Source organism: Antedon mediterranea, chromosome 11, assembly GCF_964355755.1.
Source record: "Antedon mediterranea chromosome 11, ecAntMedi1.1, whole genome shotgun sequence".
NCBI lineage: Eukaryota > Metazoa > Echinodermata > Crinoidea > Comatulida > Antedonidae > Antedon > Antedon mediterranea.
Window position 1 is genome coordinate 5,934,340 of NC_092680.1, and position 21,027 is coordinate 5,955,366.

Genomic DNA, 21,027 nt, shown 5'->3' on the forward strand with positions numbered 1-21,027 from the left:
AATATCATAAAAGTAAAGTGCAAACTAAGTTAGAAAAAAGTGATGCAGGGACTCTTAAAAATATTAACCACATAAATTATAACACATATTGTTTTTTAAATATAAAAAAATCGTGTTGTTGAATAACAACAAAATTAACTTTTGTACTAAAGTTTTGCATATACTCTACCTATAGAATACAGGAAATGCAGTTGGTCCATATTACAAGATACAAATTTTAAACTGATTGCTCATTTGAGGATGCAGCCATTATGGGTGGTCCCTCTCCATGATGGCTTACTAATTATTGAGCTGTGATTATGTTGAGAGTTGTCTCTTTATTAATATAATACCTCTAAGGTTATTGATTACAATAATTGATAAATGCTATATAATGGGGATTTACTATTAGTTTTCTTGATGTCCCTATAGCCAATCAAGATTTGAGGCCTAGCTTAATCCACTATGATTAAAGTATGAGAGTCCTGAAGGAATTCTATCATAATTCTACTGAATATCAATCATATTAAGTTATATTTAGGTTCAATATTTCAATAAATAAAATTAGATTAAATTCTAAATGAATCATTTATGTCAATGTGTAATCTAACTTTTTTATACAAAAAATTACTAATATTTTTGAATGAATGAGTTTTTGTATATTATTTTCTCCCCCAGATAAAGAAATCAAACTTAGTCACAATGCAACACATGTATGAAAAAAAAAAAAATCATTCTAATCTTTTACTAACATAGTCAGGGGAGGATCAAATGGAGAAACATATATTACCAATAGTCTGTCAAAAATATAACATAAAATAGTTCGAAATTTCATTTTTGTTGTCAAAAGGGGAAGGTGCCCATCCCAATGGATGGGCACCTGTTGGGTCTTTCCTTGTATTCTATATACTGTACATTGTAAAAATTCTGCATTTTTTTAAATGTAGACTTTCTACAAATCATAACAAACCAAGTCTCAATGCAAATAAAGCCAAAAACAAATGTGATGTTCCCAAATATGGTAGTGATATGCTTAAATATGGTAGTGATATAGCATCATCATGTCTAATATATGGGTACATGACATATTTTTGTCACATAGTTTGATGGTGTAGGAAGAGATTAAGAAGACCATAAGTCACAATTTCAACAAGACTGGAAAAGAAATCCTACTTCAACTTATATAAATCACTGGGTTTATAATAATTAAATTCAGAGTTAGATTAGAGTCTGGGACATTACATTGGTTCATTTCTAATTGCACATGGGATCCTCATTTGTAAAATTTGTGGGAATGTGTTTACTAAATTCTATTAACCTTGCCCCCTTCTTTTAATTAATTAGAATAAAAGAACTACTTTTAAGTTATACATACAGTGCCTCATGTCTAGACGACTTTATTACATTTGTTGAAAATAATGAGAATTGCGCAGTTTCATTACCCAACTAAAAAGAAATTCCTAACATTGAATTGGTATAATTATAGTACAGGTGAATTTAAAGTCAAGTTTTTAGCAATGTTGGATTTTTTTTAGGACAGGTTTTAAATTTAATAACAGGTCTAGGTACAGGGTTCATCCTTGACTCAGTACCAGGATAGTAACTCACGACTCTTTCTACTCCACTCGCTAATGAGACTTAGCTTATAAGTATGTTAAATCATTGTTTAATTTGTATGTTGGTTATTGGTAAAGCAAATTAAAAACATAATTTACTTGATTAAATGTAGAAAATTGTTATTTAAGTTTTTCATATCCATTGACGTACAGTAGGTACTTTTTAGTTATCCGCTTAGTAGCGGATAACTCCTTGTAATCGTCCTGTTACTTTTTTTTTTTTTTTTTTTTTTTTTTCTTATTTCTTTCTCCCTCATTTTTGTGCCTCACGTATCTCAAAAACTTGTAAACATAACATTTCATAACTTTGTCAACATATGGGCATTTACGTGAAGTTGTGCACCTCCTATTTTTGAATGACGTCAGAGTTGCGCAACGTGACTTACGTGCGATTTTATGATTTTTTATGATTGATCATAGACTAAAAACCAAGCATAAATTTGTTTTGACACTTTGTGAAAATTTAAGTCATATCAAGGGCAAACTTTTTGTGGATTAAAAATGCCATGTTTTACAAGACGTTACGCGCGCACGCGCATTTCTCCTCTATTTTTGTATCTCGCGTATCTCAAAAACGTGTAATCATAACATTTAATAACTTTGTCAACATATGGGCATTCACGTGAAGTTGTGCACCTCCTATTGTGAATGACGTCAGAAATGCGCAACGTGACTTACGCACGATTTTATGAATTTCGCGTATTTAACATAGATTTAAAACCATATAACAATTTAAATTGAAACTTAGCAAAACTTTAATTTATATCATGCGCTAACTTTTTGTGGAAAAAAATTGCGTGTTTTACACAAAGTTACGCGCGCACGCGCATTTAAAATTCAAAATGCGCAAAATTAATTTTTAATCAACTTTCTACGCTGATCATGACATTTTGACCATGTCAAAATTTCCCACGCGCGCGAACAATTTTATGCGCGTGGTGCGCACGTAGCGCTAAAAGTATTTTTTTTTTATTGAATTATGTTTTTCCAGCCTTTTATAGTAATTTTACAAATTTTAAAACAATTTCGACTTACAATTACGTCATACGGGCACGTTGAATTGGATACTTTACGTGCGTTTTTGATGAAAAAGTTCAAAAATTTGTCAAAATTATGCCTATTTTTAAACAGTCATAGATTCTAAACTACGTGGAGAACTTTTTTTTAATTACATATTCTGGAAGTTGATGAGTTGTAGATATCGGATCATGCATTAATATGGCTAACCGGAAATTGTGACGTCATCGTATGGCCACACGAATGTAAAATATAGGATTTTTGTCTCTTTCGTTATTGCTCATCACATTTAATAGAGCACATCTCCACTTATTCGTTGTCCATTTTCACCCCGATTTTAATATAATCTTGGTCAATCAACTATCTTTTGCATGAATTAAATTTTTTTCTATTTTTTTAACGTCATCATGCCTAAAAATTTAAATTACGTTGGTCATTAATTTCATCTTTACAGTAAATTTTAATCTGTTTTAGCTCGTAAGAATAAAATGTGATAATCACGATTAAAACGTTTTCAGGAAGCTATTGTATTGTAGATACAAAATCATGTGAACTTTTTGCCAATCAGATGTTGTGACGTCATCATATGGCCAGTTGAATAAAAAAAGTTGTATTTTCATATTTTGCGTAATAGTTCATCACATTTAAAAGGGTGCGCATCTATATTTTACGTATTCAAATTTCTTCTACACGTTAATATGTTGTTCCTAAGATAATTTCCTTCTGAAATTGCTATCTAAGTGTTTCATTTTGATACCGTCGCCATGTTAAAAATTGCAATAAATGGCGGATCCCGTAATTTCACCTATTCTACACTGTATGTAATATGTATACAGATTATACTGTAGTGTTTGCATGTATATACTATATGACACAAAATTGACAGAATTCAGCACTAACAGCATATCATATTCTTCAGTTCTTTTCATAATGCCATAATCTTTATCTGTGTGCAACATTCCAACGTATGACGTGCACGTGGCGTTTGTCGTGGTGCGGATAACTAACTCGTCAAAGTGACGAGTTTCATGTCTAGTTTTTTTCTTTCTTTCTCCTCTATTTTTGTGTCTCGCGTATCTCAAAAACGTGTAAACATAACATGTTATAACTTTGTCAGCATGAGATCATTCAGGTGAAGTTGTGCACCTCCTATTTTTGAATGACGTCAGAGTTGCGCAACATGACTTACGCGCATTTTTACGAATTTCGCCTATTTAACATAGATTGAAAACCATATAGCAATTTAAATTGAAACTTAACAAAAGTTTAATTGATATCTTGCGCTAACTGAATGTGAAAAAAAATTGGCATGTTTCACACGAAGTTACGCGTGCACGCGCGTTTAAAATTTCAAAATGCGAAAAATCAATATCTAATCAACTTTCTACGCGTTTCATGTCATTTAGAGCATGTAAAAAATACCCACGTGCGCTCAAATTTTTACGCGCGCGGTACGCACGTAGCGTTGAAAACAATTTTTTTTCGCGTGATTTATGTTTTTCCAGCCTTTTCTAGTAATTTTACCAACTTTTGAACAATTTCGACTTAAAATTACGTCATACGGGCACGTTGAATTGGATAATTTACGTGCATTTTTGATGAAAAAGTTCAAAAAATCGTCAAAATTTGTCAAAATTATGCCCTTTTTTAAACAGTCGTAGTTCCTAAACTAAACGGTGAAAGTAATTTTTTTTGCATATTCTGAAAGTTGATGAGTTGTAGATTTTGGATCATGCATTAATATGGCTAACCGTACATTGTGACGTCACCGTATGGCCATGCGAATATAAAATATAGGATTTTTGTATCTTTCATCATAGCGCATGACATTTAATAGAGCGCATCTCCAATTATCTGTTTTCCATTTTTACCCCGATTTTTATATTATCTAGGTCAATCAACTATCTTTCGTATGAGTTAAAAATATTTTAATTTTTATGATGTCATCATGTCTAAAAATTTAAATAACGTGGGTCACTTATTTTCGTCTTTACAGTAAATTTCAATCTGTTATAGCTCGTCAGAATAAAACGTGATAATCATGATTAAAACGTTTTCTGGAAGCTATTGGATTGTAGATACGAATTTATGTAAACATTTTGCCAATCGGATGTTGTGACGTCATCATATGACCAGTTAAATAAAAAAAGTCGTATTTTCATCTTTTGCGTCATAATTCATCACATTTAAAAGAGCGCGCATCAATATTTTACGTATTTAAATTTCTTCTACACATTAATATGTTATTGCCGAGATAATTTCATTCCGAAATTGCTATCTTAGTGTTTCATTTTGATACCGTCGCTATGTTAAAAATTGAAATAAATGGCGGGTCCAGTCATTTCACCTATTCTACACTGTATGTAATATGTATACAGATTATATTGTATATATAATATGACACAAAATAACAGAATTCAGCAATAACAACATATCATATTCTTCAGTTCAGGTCATATTGCCATAATCTTTTTCTGTGTGCAATATTCTAACGTATGACGTCTACGTGGCCTTTGTAGTGCGGATAACTAACTCGTCAAAGTGACGAGTTACATGTCTAGTTTTTTTTTAGTTCTTCGGGCATTAGCTTTTAATAATTTGGCTCAATTTCAACCTTGGAACTAAATATTGGTATTTCCAAGGAACAGATGAAAACAAACTGACCACACATTATATACCACATTTAAGATTCCTTTTAAATAAAGAATTAATTTTTCGATAAAGAAACATTGGAAGCATGTGGACATTTTGATCCCATTTTTAAAAATTAAAATTGTCAACTGAGTATTTGATGATGTTACAGTTTGTAGGTAGGTACTAAACAATTACAGAGCTTTATAAGATCATTTGTATAAGATTGTTTGCACTGTGTTTTATGTTTATAAATATCTGACCAATATTTCTTTCGAGTATGCTCAAATCTCCCAATACCGAAAACCTTTGGGTTGGCCAATATGTCTGGTTTTCCAGAAAGTCTGGTATTCACAATGTGTTGTTAATGGTAAAAATTAATTTGGGACCCTTTTGGACCAAAAGTCTGGTTTTGGGAGAGTTTCAGGTTTTCAGAAATTCTGGTATGAGAGAGTTGACTGTATACTTTCCTATATATTTTTCTTATGTTGTGCCAATTATAAATTATGAAATTAGAGGAAATGTTTCAGTCATTTAAAAAGTACCTAGATAATACAAATTAAGTAGAGAACATGTATACCGTTAACTTTCATTTTAACATTAGGTATTCTTCTTGTTAAGACATAGAAAAGAAAACTATAGATGTTGCCACTAAGGAACTAATGTCTCATAGTGAAGATGCCAAGTATTAAATCTAATTTAATTTAAAAGCATGCATAGAAATTAATATGGAAACCTATTTACAAATAGTATTAATAGTATTCATTAGTATATGATATCAAATTTCATGAAATATCTGTCAATATAATATATAATTACATAATATAAACTTATTGTAAATATCCATTTATATAATTAATATTGATATTTTAATTCTGAAAGACTCAAGTATTATTCAGACATCATACGCAAACTGTAACATCATCAAATACTCAGTTGACAATTTTAATTTTTTTAAATGGGATCAAAATGTCCACATGCTTCTAATGTTTCTTTATCCAAAAATTAATTCTTTAATTTAAAAGGAATCTTAAATGTGGTATATAATGTGTGGTCAGTTTGTTTTCATCTGTTCCTTGGAAATACCAATATTTAGTTCCAAGGTTGAAATTGAGCCAAATTATTAAAAGCTAATGCCCGAAGAACTAAAAAAAAAAACAACTTAAAAACCTGACAACTAGAATTTGATTTGTCTCCATTTTCTCCACAGGGAAAACACTTCTAGCCAGTAACCTGATTAATCATTTCGAAGTAAACATTAAAAAATAATTACTGTTAGACAGGCCAGATGCCAGTTTTTCTGAATTAATAATTTGATATATCATTACATATTTTAAAAACTTCAAACAATTTTAACATAGTAAATGTTTTTACTAGATAAAGTATGACTAAAATTATGGATTTATTTTTTATGAAAAATATTCTTATAAATGTCATTCATTTTTCTCCTGACTCATGTTGCCCATTTCTTCATTTAGTTTTCCTTACCACTGACTTAGTTTTCTTTACTACTGACTTTGTTTTCCCTACCATTGACTTAGGTTTCCCTACCACTAATTAGTTTTTGCTACAACTGATTAAGTTTTCCCTACCTCTGACTTAGTTTTCTGTACCACTAACTTAGTTTTATCTACCACTGACTTAGTTTCCCATACTACTAACTTAGTTTTCACTACCACTGACTCAATTATCCCTACTACTGACTTAAGCGTGGTTCCCACTAGCGACGCAACGCAAGGACGTAACGCAACGCAAGTGAATTGACCAATCACAAGCGACAGCTTATTCGCTTTTGATTGCTAACTGTCTATAACTTCGCTTGTCATTGGTTAAAACGCGTGCGTTGCGTTTACGTCCTTGAGTTACGTTCTAGTGGGAACCAAGCTTTAGTTATCCTTATCACTGTCTTAGTTATCCCTACCACTTACTTAGTTATGCCTACCACTAACTTAGTTTTCCATACTACTAACTTAGGTTTCTTTACCACTAACTTAGTTTTCCATACTAATAACTTAGTTTACTCTACCACAGTTATCCCTACCACTGCCTCGCTTTCCCCAAGGAGCACTAGATGGCAAAGGCTAATAGCATCAAAACCTAATATATACCATTTTTATTGACAACCTACCATGTTGGTGTGTAGTTGACTATCTTGGGATTTAAAGAATGTCCAATATGGCAACTCTCTTTGCAAACTTCACATATCCCTAATAAAGAAAAACAAAACTATTCAATAATGTATCAATTATTAATAATAATAAATAAAAACATTGATAAAACATAACAATACACTATAATGCATATTTCTAGAAACTTTGCCCAAATGGCTTTCATTTTTCAAACTGTACAGTAGATTGTAAGGAGGTTACACATACAGTTGTCTATTCTATCTTTACAATGTGGGGAATTTATTAACTTTAACAGTAAAACTAATCCGGGCTCAAATTCTTTCTGTAGACAAGTTATGTTTTACAACCCTGGAAAAAAGGATTATCTTAAAGAACAGCGATTTAAATACATTTTACACCATTTAACATGATCCATACAGGAAAATCAATAACTTGAGGCAACTGAGTCAGTAGTACCCGTTTGTGCTATGTCGACTCATGGTAGGCTGGGGGATGTGTTTATGTAGTGATAACAAAATAATTTGACTAAGTGGTATTTTTGTTGGCTGCCTCACAATTATCAAATTATAGTTTGGCAACTGTTTTGGCTACTGGTCACAAACCTCTGTCTACACTATCAAACTAGTTTGACAAAAATAGTATGATGTGCCCAAATATGGTAGTGATATGCCCAAATATGGTTGGTAGTGATATGATATTACCATGTTTATATATGGCCAAATCAGATTTTTTTGTCACATAAAGTTTGATTGCGTAGACAGAGCTTTATGTAAGTATACATGAACTATTTTTCCAATTAAATACGGCTTTACCACGTTGAAACACCGGTTCTCATCAGATCACCGAAGTTAAGCAACGTTGGGCCTGGTTAGAGCTTGAATGGGAGACCATCTGGGAATATCGGGTGCTGTATATTGAGCTAGGGTCCCGTTAGGCATTTGAAATCAGCACTGTTGACTCTTATGGCAGCCCCTGCATCTAGTATCTGCCTCAGACATATTGGCTTATGCCATTCCTCTGGTCAAGGTGGCCACTGGACGAGAGAAGCCCTTGATCAATGTTAGGACCAATCAAGGTGCTTTAAACAGTCCTGGCTTTGTTTGTATTAAACCTGTTAGTGGCGGTAATTATCGCTGTTGGTTTTGATTTAATAAAATAAAATAAATAAAATAAAAAGTATTTAATGTTTTCTACTTTGCATGACAAGCAAACAATCTATTTCTCGTTAATACTAGTTCATTAGCTTAAACCACTTTCTCTTGTTTTTTTTTTATCTTCTTTCAAAACCATTAACCATTACTGTAACTACTCAAAGTTGATCAAGTTTTAAAGACTTTAAGACTTTCAAATCCAAAATATTGTTTGTGAAATGGAAATCAAGGAAAATATTACCAAGAAAGGTCAAATCTACTAAAACCTGTTGACACACTTTAATTACATAAATATCAATTCATTATTGCCTACTCATAATTATTACTAAAAGAAGAGAACCAAGTATGGGTGGTATTACGCATGTTAACGTTACTCTCAAAGGAAATTAAAGTATTGATTGTATTAGATCTACCACACACATTTCTTTCCTGTAAACTTTCTCCTGACAATGACACCATGGGGGATCATATAAATACTAATACTCTCATAGTAATAAATAACTTCATTTCATGTTATAGTCATTTTTTTGTTTTTCAAATTTGTTTTAGCATCTGAGAGATAAGCAAAAGAGTTATCGGTTGTTTGACGAGCATGCTGCCTATCAATATCCTGTAGATATTAGTCACTTTCAATTAGTAAAACTAATACTACACTAATATCTATAGATAAATCCAACGGCAAATTACTGATGACAATGCTGTGGGTATCAGTGGCTGGATCTCAATGAAGATACAGAATAAAATGAGCAAAATCAAAATGATAATGTAAAACAACCAGAAACATTTGCATAGCTTTTGGGCGCAACACTAGCCCTTCATCTGTATCGTTCAATTTTCATATGTCTAGACGGAGGTTTGCGCTCTTTAATTAAGTGCTCTTCTAATTCACTATACAATTTATTTGTTGATATTGAAATTGTTCCATTAAAGTATTGGGAAATATTGTTTACTTACAACTATAATTACATTGAATACATGTGTAGTAGTTGGTAGCTGATGGTTCAGCCTTGTTGAACATTTTAGCATAGCACTGTTTAGGTACCTCGCTGTGGAGAGAAAGAAACCCCATACAATATTACATTTTATAAGTGATAGGTGTGGAAGACACAAAGTTAAAATGAGATTTTCTTATTTAGAAACTGTTCAAAAGGAATAAACATTTTCATTTAAATACATTCAATGACTAGAAGCCTTTAGATCATAAGGTTGAAAACAGTGCATTCATTCACTGTAGTCAATTTTATGAAACATAAATACCTGATATTTTTATTTTATGTTTGTGTACCATGTACTTTTGTAAAAAGTTCATAAAATCACAGAAAAAAAAATTTCTCATTTGTATAAAAGATATTTCAACCACAGAAAAAAAAACTATTTTCTTGGTAAAGTCATTGCTAATGCTGTTTGTTTGTATAAAAGATATTTACAAGAAAAATTTTTTTTTTTATAACCACAAAAATGTTCTTGCCAAGATCCTTGCAAACGTATTTGTGCAGAAGTTTTGTTATTAAACAAATGTGAAGTTGAATGACTTTTATAACTAGAAGGCCTTTAAACAAAAGCCAGAGTATAAATCTCTGTCTACACTATCAAACTAGTTTGACAAAAAAAGTGTGATCTGCCCAAATATGGTAGGGATATTCCCAAATATGGTACTGATATGATCATCGTGGGCACATCACATTTTTTTTGTCACATAAAATTTGAGAGTTTAGACAGAGCTTCAATAATATACTACAGACTTACAACTCTAGAAATACCCTGATAGGCAGAAACCGTATCAAAACTAGAATCATCTTTTCTACATTTTAGAATATATTCAGAAATTACATATTTTTCTAGAAAGAGAGAGATTTTAGGTCCGTACAAGGGTGTTTGGTAATTGGCAGATGAACCATTCTAAATACCTGCACAAAGTTACTGGTCCAATGATAACTATCTCACAACCGGCTTGAGCATCAATCTCAATAAGAGGGCGACATTCTAGCGACATTACTATGACATCAGGATGCGCTGTCGTCTGATTGGCTATTGATATTAGCATATCGTCTGTTATTTTAGAATTGTATTTTGTGAATGGTCTGAAACAAGGATTGTTAATTCATTCAACATTTATTTAGAAACAGTTCAAGAAATAAAAGACGAATACATTTACAATAACTTAAATGGTAACATTAAATAACTGTTTCTGGGATCGAAAAAGGAAGTAAATGAACTTAAGAACAACCCCTAAACAAGAAAATAACAAAAAAGCAACTGTGTGACAAATCATTAGCTAATGGTAGATCTATATTATAATCCTAAACAAATGCATAAATGTTTTAGATATTTCATTTAATAATATTAATTGTTCTTGTCATTGTAAAACAAAATCATACCGAAGAAGTACAAATTTGACTGTATCAGCTGGAAAGCTAAACACACGTTCCCCCATTCCTGTTACCTCTTTTATAACCTCTGTTTTGATGTCAGAAACACTAGAGAAAATAAAATAGTTGATATATAAATTGACATATATAAATAATACTGAAATATGTTACACAGTAGTGATAAATAAATATCTTTGAAATGATGAAACATACTGAAAATATGAAACTGAAAATATGATAACTACAACAAAGTGCTAAATTCTTTTTTTTCTTCTTGTTTGATTTTTGCCATATGATGATGATGAAAATGATAATGATGATGAAAATGATAATGATGATGATGACAATGATGATGATGAAAATGATAAAAATGATGATGATGAAAGAAAATACCTTGTCATGGGTTGTAAAATTTGATTCCTTAATTTTAAATCCTTTTTTAGGAACCTTACAGGAACTGCAACAGGAAGAACAGACGGATCTGGAAGAGATGTGCTTAGGAATCTAGGGAAGGAATACACAAAACAGGAATTAGTTTAAACATGATGTTGATGACATAATTAAGGGTGAAATATTCAATGCTATCTCATAGGTGTATTTTATTGCTAAAAATATGTTTTACAATTAGATTATTTTTGTAATTAGACCAATTTCAATGTTTCAAATATTAAGTGTGATAATGCAATTTATAAACGGTGGGTGTCTTTATAAATCAGAATATTCAATTTTAGAATCTCGGTTGGAATGGATGTTTTTCATCCTCACAGATTCCATCATTTTTTAAAGGCCTATGCAACCGACTAGCCTTCATGATCTTACCTATCATAGGCATCAATAATCAGCAGGCCTATGCAACCGACTAGCCCTCATGATCTTACCTATCATAGGCATCAATAATCAGCAGGCCTATGCAACCGACTAGCCCTCATGATCTTACCTATCATAGGCATCAATAATCAGCAGGCCTATGCAACCGACTAGCCCTCATGATCTTACCTATCATAGGCATCAATAATCAGCAGGCCTATGCAACCGACTAGCCCTCATGATCTTACCTATCATAGGCATCAATAATCAGCAGGCCTATGCAACCGACTAGCCCTCATGATCTTACCTATCATAGGCATCAATAATCAGCAGGCCTATGCAACCGACTAGCCCTCATGATCTTACCTATCATAGGCATCAATAATCAGCAGGCCTATGCAACCGACTAGCCCTCATGATCTTACCTATCATAGGCATCAATAATCAGCAGGCCTATGCAACCGACTAGCCCTCATGATCTTACCTATCATAGGCATCAATAATCAGCAGGCCTATGCAACCGACTAGCCCTCATGATCTTACCTATCATAGGCATCAATAATCAGCAGGCCTATGCAACCGACTAGCCCTCATGATCTTACCTATCATAGGCATCAATAATCAGCAGGCCTATGCAACCGACTAGCCCTCATGATCTTACCTATCATAGGCATCAATAATCAGCAGGCCTATGCAACCGACTAGCCCTCATGATCTTACCTATCATAGGCATCAATAATCAGCTGGGTACTGGTCTTCAGCTCATTTCCTAAGGCTTCCTTCAAGGTTTCAAAACCCTCTTCTATTTCTGCAACTCGAATGGCAACTTCTACAATAAAAACAGAAATTTAAAACTTAAATTGTACTTAAGCTCTGTCTACACTATCAAACTTTATCAAGTTATTCATTAATTAAAATATTGCCATTTCTCGTATATTTTATTTTATGAACAGGGCTTTGAGAGCTTGCTTATATGCGCTACAGTATATAAGAGTGAATTATGTGACAAAAACATGTGATGTACCCATATATGGACATGATGATGTCATATCACTACCATATTTGGGTATCACTACGATATTTGAGCACATCACACTATTTTTGTCAAACTAGTTTGATAGTGTAGACAGGCATTAATTCTATAAACCACACTTGTATTAATACAGTCTCAAAACCAAAAATTATTTCCTCACGCTTTTAAATGGTGTATTTGAATCACATGGTGTCCTGTTTTGCGAGGTTTTACTGTATAATACTATTAACAATTATATGAAAATAATGGCGATATACAGTCCAAAAAAACACTATCAAGATAAAAGGTAGTGCATGTTTGTTTTATGCATTGTCTTTTTCTAGGGTTAATAGTAAATAAATAAACAAGAAATGAATAAAGCATAGACAGAAATACCTTCATCAGTAAGGCTTCCCATTGTCTGCAACTGCTGTAAGCTACTCTGTTTATCAGCTTCTGCAGTTGCTATGTGCTGTTCTAAGCCCATCTTTACATTCTTGTAAAACAACTCATGTTGGGCTAGGCTTTTGCTTAGATGTTCTAAAAAAATTGGTAAAACAAAAGATGTTGAATGTTATATGTTTTCATTTGCAAATATAGATAAAGAGAGAATGGAACAATTTTCTGTGACTGACTGAATACTGTGGCCCTTCAAAATCAACAAATTTCGACCAAACACCCATATTTAACTAATCCATTGGTTAGATCTACTGGGACCATGGCAAATCAGACAGTGCAATCAAGACTAGTAGTAGTGGAGCTGTAGCTTTGTGATTAAAATGCTTGCCTTCCAATCCCACGGTCCAAGATTCAATCCTGACCTAGTGCCAGGGTTGTAACTCCACTCCCTAAGCCTGAAATGAGACTTTGTTTATAACACGATAAATTATTAAATAATTTATCCATCCTGTAATTGACGAGTTACTCGCTGTGTTGGATGCGTATGAAATTTTTGTTAATAAATAAATAAAAGTCGCCATGAACTTACTTTGCAGAACCATTTCAACTGGTGTTTTCTCTCTGTGAAGGTTCTTGTTTTCTTGCTCATGAGCTAAAAAAAGAATAAAATAAAATTGTTTTTTTTCATCTGGAATTACACTTTATATTAACCTTTATATAAAACATAAAAGCGGAGTACTGAGGACAGAACGTTATTATGGAACACACTCGCCAAAACAAAAGCCATGTCAAATTTTGAATGTAAACAAGATGCCTAATTATTACAAACCATCATCACATACATAGATTAGTACACACAAAATAACTCTGTACTGCTAATTGCAATAATGTATCGCTTTTGTTACAATTAAATATCAATCACCATGCTCAACAAATGTCACTAATTTAGATGTACAGTTTATTTACATACATACAGTATAAAACTGGTTTTATGATCTAAATATGTGCTGTTATAGTTACTTAAAGCTCTGTGTCTACACTACCAAACTTTATATAAAAAAAAATGTGATGTGCCCATTATATGTACATGTATTATTTTCTTTTTGGTTATCCGCACTTGGCGGATAACCCCTTGTTATTTTTTTTCGATATTCTTCTTTCTTTCCACGAATTTTGTTGGCAGCGTATCTCTAATTCTGGCCAACATAAGATTGTATAACTTTGACATAAGATTGACCTGTAGCTGTAGATGTGCAAGAAACTTCGTTTTATGATTTTAGAGTTGCGCAACGTGACTTACGCGCGATTTTATGAATTTCAATGATTGATCATAGATTAAAAACCAAAAGTCACTTTGTATTGACACTTGGTGAAAATTTAAGTCATACCAAGGGCAAACTTTCTATGGATTAAAAATGGCATGTTTCACAGGAAGTTACGCACACACGCGCGTTTAAAATTTTAAAATGCGTAAAATCAACTTCTAATTAACTTTCATTTCATAAATTCCTACGCGTGCGCCATTTTTTTACGCGCGTGTACGCACGTAGCGCAAAGAAAGATTTTTTTTTTGCGTGATTTATGTTTTTCCAGCCTTTTCTAGTAGTTTTATCAACTTTTCAAACAATTTTGACTTAAAATCACGTCATACGAGCACGTAGAATTGGACAATTTGCGCACGTTTTTTATGAAAAAGTTCAAAAATCCGTCAAAATTATGCCTTTTTTTAAACATTCATAGATTCTAAACTACGTGATGAACTTTTTTTAAATTACATATTCTGAAAGTTGATGAGTTGTAGATATCGAATCATACATCAATATATGGCTAACCGGACATTGTGACGTCATCGTATGGCCACTCGAAGATAAAATATAGGATTTTTGTCTCTTTCGTCATAGCTCGGCACATTTAATAGAGCGCATCTCCACTTATCCGTATTCCATTTCCCTCTATTTTTTATATTGTCTAGGTCAATCAATTACCTTTCGCATAATTTACGATTTTTAAAATTGTTATGATGTCATCATGTGCAAAGGCGTCAATAACTTTTGTCACTTATTTTCACATATTCTGCACTGTATGTAGTATGTATACAATATATAGTGTATACTGTATATACTTAGACGTGACACAAATTAGAGAGCACACTAAAATTGTTTCAATGGCATAATCGTTTTTCTGCGCGCAATATTCTAACGTATGACGTGCACGTGGCGTTTGCGCTGCGGATAACCTAACTCGTCCGTAGTGACGTTAGTTGTTTATGGGTCTTGCGTGACAAGATCCTCTATTAATGGTATTTTTTGTATTGTCTCATTATAATTACCACTCTTTTTTATTGTATTATAAATTATTATTATATCATTACCATATTTGGGTACCTCACACTTTTTTTGTCAAACTAGTTTTATAAAGGAGTTATGCTCTTTTGCAATATTTGACAAGGCTCTGTGTCAAACCACACCACAAACCTCAGACTGTCAGTAGGTCCGTCAATTAAATTTCATCAACTAGTTCATACACTGTACAGCAATAGTACCAATAGTAACCAGCTATTACCTGCTTTAATGAGGTCAGAAAAATGTTGTTGTTCCGCTAACTTGGATTCTATTTTAACACTGGACAGAAGGCTATCAAACAGAGGGTCAAGGGTTATTTGAAAATGATGCAAACGTGCATTGCAGCAAGGACACTTGTGCCTGACAAAAAAAAAGTTTTCTTTTTAATATTTTGACAGATTGTAATAGATTAGTATTAGAAAGAAACAATATTTATGATAATTTATAATAAATATTTAATAAGTTTTTTAAGTGTTTTTAAAACAACTACATCAACTACATCAAGTTTCTGTTTACCTGTTGTCTATGCAACCTCTAATGCATTTTTCACAGAAACGATGTCCACATGCTGTCAAGCAGGCTTTGGTGAAGTGGCACATACAAACAGGACAATCAAGATGTGCCTCAATTGTAGACACCTGAAAAATAAGGATTACAATGGAATAACATGATTTATAATTAGGCCCAGGCCTACACATACATTGATGGGATATTCATTCATATGAGATAACAAGTTCTAAAGAAAAGTAAAAAAGCAAATGAACATTCATTCATTTCTTTCAATTTAATTATTCCTAAATGCTTTCTTTAAAAAATTGCAATTTATTTTCAACACTATTATAATATAATATTGTTGAAAATATTATAAATTGCATTTTAAAGAATTGAAACCTGGGCTAAATCGTCTCGAGCCGAATAATTCCTGGCCGAATCGTCTCGGATTCTATACCAATACAGGGAGTACTACTAGTACTGTACCCTAAAGTCCTACTATACTGTACTACTAGTATGGATGGTAGCCTAGATAGCTAGCTAGCTGCTAGGCCTAGCTAGGGCCTAGCTTACAGTTTAATTAAGTTAGCCTTATTAGAGTAGATATAATTATTATTATCAAAATTTAACATACACTGATAGATAATGGAATATCTGCATTACGAGTATCCATACTTTTGCTTCGTCGTTCCAGGCAGTTAGGAAGTGATTTGTTTTTATTTTTTGTGTGTTTACGTTTAATTTCTGGCCACTTCTTTCTCTCACTTTTCTTTCTTTTCTTTTTGATTAATGGAGCATGCAAAAATAAACATGGTGGGCGCCCTCTAGTGTTTGTATCTGTCTACTGTACTATCCATTGTCTCTCATCATATCTCTGCCCATCTTTTTTCTCCGTACTTTCTCTATTTAGTGCTTCTTCGGTTTTCTTTTAGTTCAGAATATGCGTTTTTATTTTTTTAATCTATTACAAATAGCTATATTTTTCCTTCTTTTTCTATCACAATTATCATCCTTCTGTAAGTCTATGTCCAATTCATTTGTTTATCAAATTCTTTTTTAGGGAGTGCAGTATGACCATTATTTCGATATTCATTCATACTTTGTTTGTTGTTTTCTAATCTCTCTTCCAAAATAAAAGAAAAACTATATGTATTTTCCATTAAAAAAACCTGTTGAGTTTCGAACTCAACCTAGAGCTGATAGTACTCCAACCAGAGCATAATACGTGACTGAACAGCTGATTCTATACGTGCTTCATATATCAAAGATGGTGTAGTACACTATTATCATTCATCATTAGGCCTACGTCATAATATGAATATTAACCTTATTAAAAGCAAGAAAGCTCGGCTGACAGAGTCAGCGTCGTGTTAATACACGAATGTCGTGGCCCTCGAATCACGCTAATCGGAACGTTCAATTGGTGGAATAGAGTTAAAGCTATGCGAACTAGTGTGTTTAGGGGGGTTACATGATTATGCTTCCCACTTTCCACCACATCATGAGGCGGTAACATCAATGCATCTGATGTCGTGGAAACGACCCCAAGGGTCAGTACTAAGGCTAAGGCACCCTTAACATCTTTTTGTTGTGGCTTCGCTATCTCGAACTCGTAATTTTTTTGTTTAGCGCCCTCAATTTTAAGAATACACCCGTGTCAGAAAATTAAGAACAAATGAAATATAGACAATTTTGTTGAAATATGCCGATGTCTACTACCCACTTGACCAACTTCGAATTTTGACTAATTCGCTGTCGGGTCAGGCCTTAGGCATTATGAAGCGAAGATTTTTAAGTAGAAAAAAAATCCACCTAAAAGTTGCTTCTAGATAGGTGATAATTGTAAATGTACAAATATTAAAATATGTAATTATGCTTTTTGTTCTGTTAAATTAACGTCATGGCGCCCCATGTATTTCTTACATTGCATGCTTTGCTGTCTCGCACTTTGACAAACAACACGATGCGATAGTTACTGAACTATATTTTGTTATATATTTTCAAATTATGTGTCATTGCCGGGGACCTAGCAGCTCTAGTTTCGGATCTCCCTATTTTTTTTCAAAATTTTTGCACCCTCCCAGGACAGAAAGCCTACGCCTTTTCATATACTATTAATATTAACTATAATATATCTATTTCACATTATATTATATATTAGTTTTAGCCGGGTCATTTATTTTCGATTCTTCTTTCGAAACTTTTTTTTACTGAAATACTGTATCAGCATGGAGCTATAGCTCCATGGTATCAGCATGCAAAAAGAGCGACATTTATTAAGCCGGCAAAACCCCCAAAACGAGGCAATAGTGACGTCATCTCGTAAGATGGCCGACCTCTAGCAAAAACGAATGAAACTTGGAAGAGGATAATTTTCTGTGTAATATCGCTTTCCTGAAAAGGTTTGTTATGTATGGTCTAATAGATTTGTTGATGTAAAACTTCGTTTATTATATCAATATTAAAAGGACTATTTTTAGCTTGTATTGTCACAAAGAAGGGACTTAAATAGAAGCCTCTTGTAAATTGTGTCGGCCACCGTCAGTCAGACGATCCAAAACCACCCACCGGACGGGGCTGTTCCTGTCGCCTTTTTGTACAGTGGCGAAAGGAAACCCAATCATCCGTCACCATGTGGATTATCACTTTCTTTTTGTGATTCATTTCTTTGACCTCTAAAACAGGGATCGTCCACACGACCTAAGTTTGTTGACTAGGCCTAGGCCTGGTAGATATTAGTAAAACATGCCTAGCCTGGCCTCTAGGCCCTAGCACATAGAGTTTTACTAGGGTAGGCCTAGGCAACCAACCAACGAATTATTTGTTAATTTTAATGTTTACAATATGTGGCTGGTAGCTGTGTTTGTGATGGTTTGAAGTGGTACCTAGTTGTGTTTGTGATGGTTTGTAGTGGTAGTTGATCATATTGATGAGAAGAAGTAGAGGACCAGGCATAATTTTTCAGTACGACTTGCATTCCCCTCCGCTCCACCTCCTGAAATCGGTCGCAAGGTGTAATGAAAGCAACCTAACAGGATGAATGAGCCCAAGTAAAATTGATAAATCCAGTTATTTAACCTAAAACTCTCTAAATATTAAAAAAACAACATTGTATGGCAGATTTTTGGGGTTCGTAAATGATGGATACCATCACACCATACCATAGTCGAATGGACCATCATCGACCTATTAGTATTGCCCTACAGTAGTTTTATAATACAGAAATCTTTAATATTAGTAAATAATGTCTGGTAATTATATGTTGGCTACTGTTTACCGAGTATTTAAACTCTTACCTTGAAACTGATACTATAATTTCAAATAAATTGACAAGAAATTGTGCGTTCTTTCAAGTGTTTTTGTAATCAAAACTACATCATGCTATGTATTTATTTTTATTAACATTTTTACTGGCAAGAAGTAGTAGTAACTATTATAAATCCAAAAGCAAATTACTGAAAAATGACAATGCTGGATAGTGGCTGGATCTCAATAGAGATACAAAATAAAATAAGCAAAAAGCTAAATCAAAACTATAAAGTAAAACAGCCAGGATAAGCAGAGCTTTCAAACAACACTTAGTCCTTCATCAGTTCAAGTAACTTTATTATAATAAATATTTTTTATTTTAAAAATTTTAACAATTAACATTAATTAACAGGTTGAAATAATTCTAGGGCTATAGGTAAGGAAGGGATTCGTAAGGAAACTGAGAAAAGAGTCTTCTACAGTGAGATGTTTATAAATAAAATTGCCATTCTTGGGTTTTGAACCCAGGTCGTCAATGACATGCAAAAAAACAGACCATTGCCAACTCAGCCGATCTGTAGCCACTATTGAAAATTACTTATTACAAAACACTCAAGTTACTGCTTAAATGTTTCATTGGCTGAATAAATAATTATTTGACAATATATGAATTATGAAATGTTGCATAACCTTTAATCAAGAGTCTTAATTATGTTGATGACATTATTACAAAGAATGGATTATGTTTTGGTTTAGAATGGAATTTGTTAAATGAACTGTATGAATGGCATGTAATTGGGTGAAAATTAAGAAAAATCATTAGGGAAATCAGTAAAGAAAAAAGCAAAACTTACTGTACATTAAAATTCATCAGAAGTAATCCTGTGTAGTCATAGATCGATATATTTATGGTAATTTTATAAATTAGCCTACTTAGTAAAGTATCTATGACCAATGATATTCCTTGTTTGGAAAATACAATACACACTGTACAGTAAAATGCACATACTACTAATACTACATTAAAGCAGAAAAAATAAAAATAAGAAAATTGCGCTATTTTTTGGTTAAAACAAATAGTGTTTTTATTTAGTGATGATCACAGTCGGTAAAATGTTCTGAGGTTTGTAAATGGCAACTTGAATTTTTAAAAAGAGGAAAAATCAATGCGTTTTAATATCGAGATAAAAAGACCTGTACAGAAGGAGAGATCAGTACATGCACACAATTAAAAAAAAATCTGACAAGGCCACCACTAAAATTCTGTACTGCAAACCATGTAAAAGTCTAATTAATTATGTTTGTTTTTTTATATAAAAAAGGTTGTCAATGTCACATGTTTTTTCTGTCCAATGAAGATTATTGTACTGAAACTAAAATGTCATATCCACTTTTTCATAATAGTACTATACTAACCATCAGTGCTATTCTAATCTACTATTGTTTAATTAAATTGTAAAGTGCTACATAGCATCTAGATGTGACAGTTAAATAGTACCTCCTTAAGTTAATCAAACTGTTTAAATTGTGTTGGGACCATATTTAGTGAGGGTGATTCATCCAGCTATTGCTGATCATTAGGGACCCTCAGAGGTTCACGAGACAAACATATACACAAGATGCTCTACATACGTTGTTGTTGTTAACGTTTTCCGTCTTCCGACATTACGCTTTCCACAATTTGTTTCCATTTTTTTCTGTTTATGGCAGGATGGTTTGTTATTGTGTTAGTGTCTACTTGTCCTTGTAAGTCTTTCTTTATGCTCTACATAAACTAAGTCTTATTACAATTCTTTGGGAGTGGAGTTGTAATTTTGTCCTTCGAATAAAAAAT

The 21,027-nt window shown here is 32.8% G+C and overlaps 2 protein-coding genes and 1 pseudogene across 2 annotated transcripts in view; 2 read left to right on the forward strand and 1 right to left on the reverse strand.

The window, feature by feature from the left end:
• LOC140062547 (uncharacterized) overlaps positions 1-16,815 on the reverse strand; it is a 28,774-nt gene extending 11,959 nt beyond the window's left edge. Inside the window, exons 1-11 of the mRNA XM_072108809.1 lie at positions 16,579-16,815; positions 15,969-16,090; positions 15,673-15,812; positions 13,700-13,762; positions 13,108-13,251; positions 12,420-12,528; positions 11,286-11,396; positions 10,902-11,000; positions 10,431-10,604; positions 9,478-9,569; positions 7,372-7,450 (exon numbers count right to left, since the gene is read on the reverse strand). Of these exons, the coding sequence (XP_071964910.1) occupies positions 7,372-7,450; positions 9,478-9,569; positions 10,431-10,604; positions 10,902-11,000; positions 11,286-11,396; positions 12,420-12,528; positions 13,108-13,251; positions 13,700-13,762; positions 15,673-15,812; positions 15,969-16,090; positions 16,579-16,617 (1,172 nt within the window). The 5' untranslated portion in view covers positions 16,618-16,815. The remainder of the gene's footprint in view (positions 1-7,371; positions 7,451-9,477; positions 9,570-10,430; positions 10,605-10,901; positions 11,001-11,285; positions 11,397-12,419; positions 12,529-13,107; positions 13,252-13,699; positions 13,763-15,672; positions 15,813-15,968; positions 16,091-16,578) is intronic.
• LOC140063274 (5S ribosomal RNA) lies at positions 8,171-8,288 on the forward strand (annotated as a pseudogene).
• A 1,439-nt stretch (positions 16,816-18,254) lies between the features above and the next one.
• LOC140062883 (uncharacterized) overlaps positions 18,255-21,027 on the forward strand; it is a 53,640-nt gene continuing 50,867 nt past the window's right edge. The window contains exon 1 of the mRNA XM_072109269.1: positions 18,255-18,346. The gene's annotated coding sequence lies outside the window, so the exon portion shown is untranslated. The remainder of the gene's footprint in view (positions 18,347-21,027) is intronic.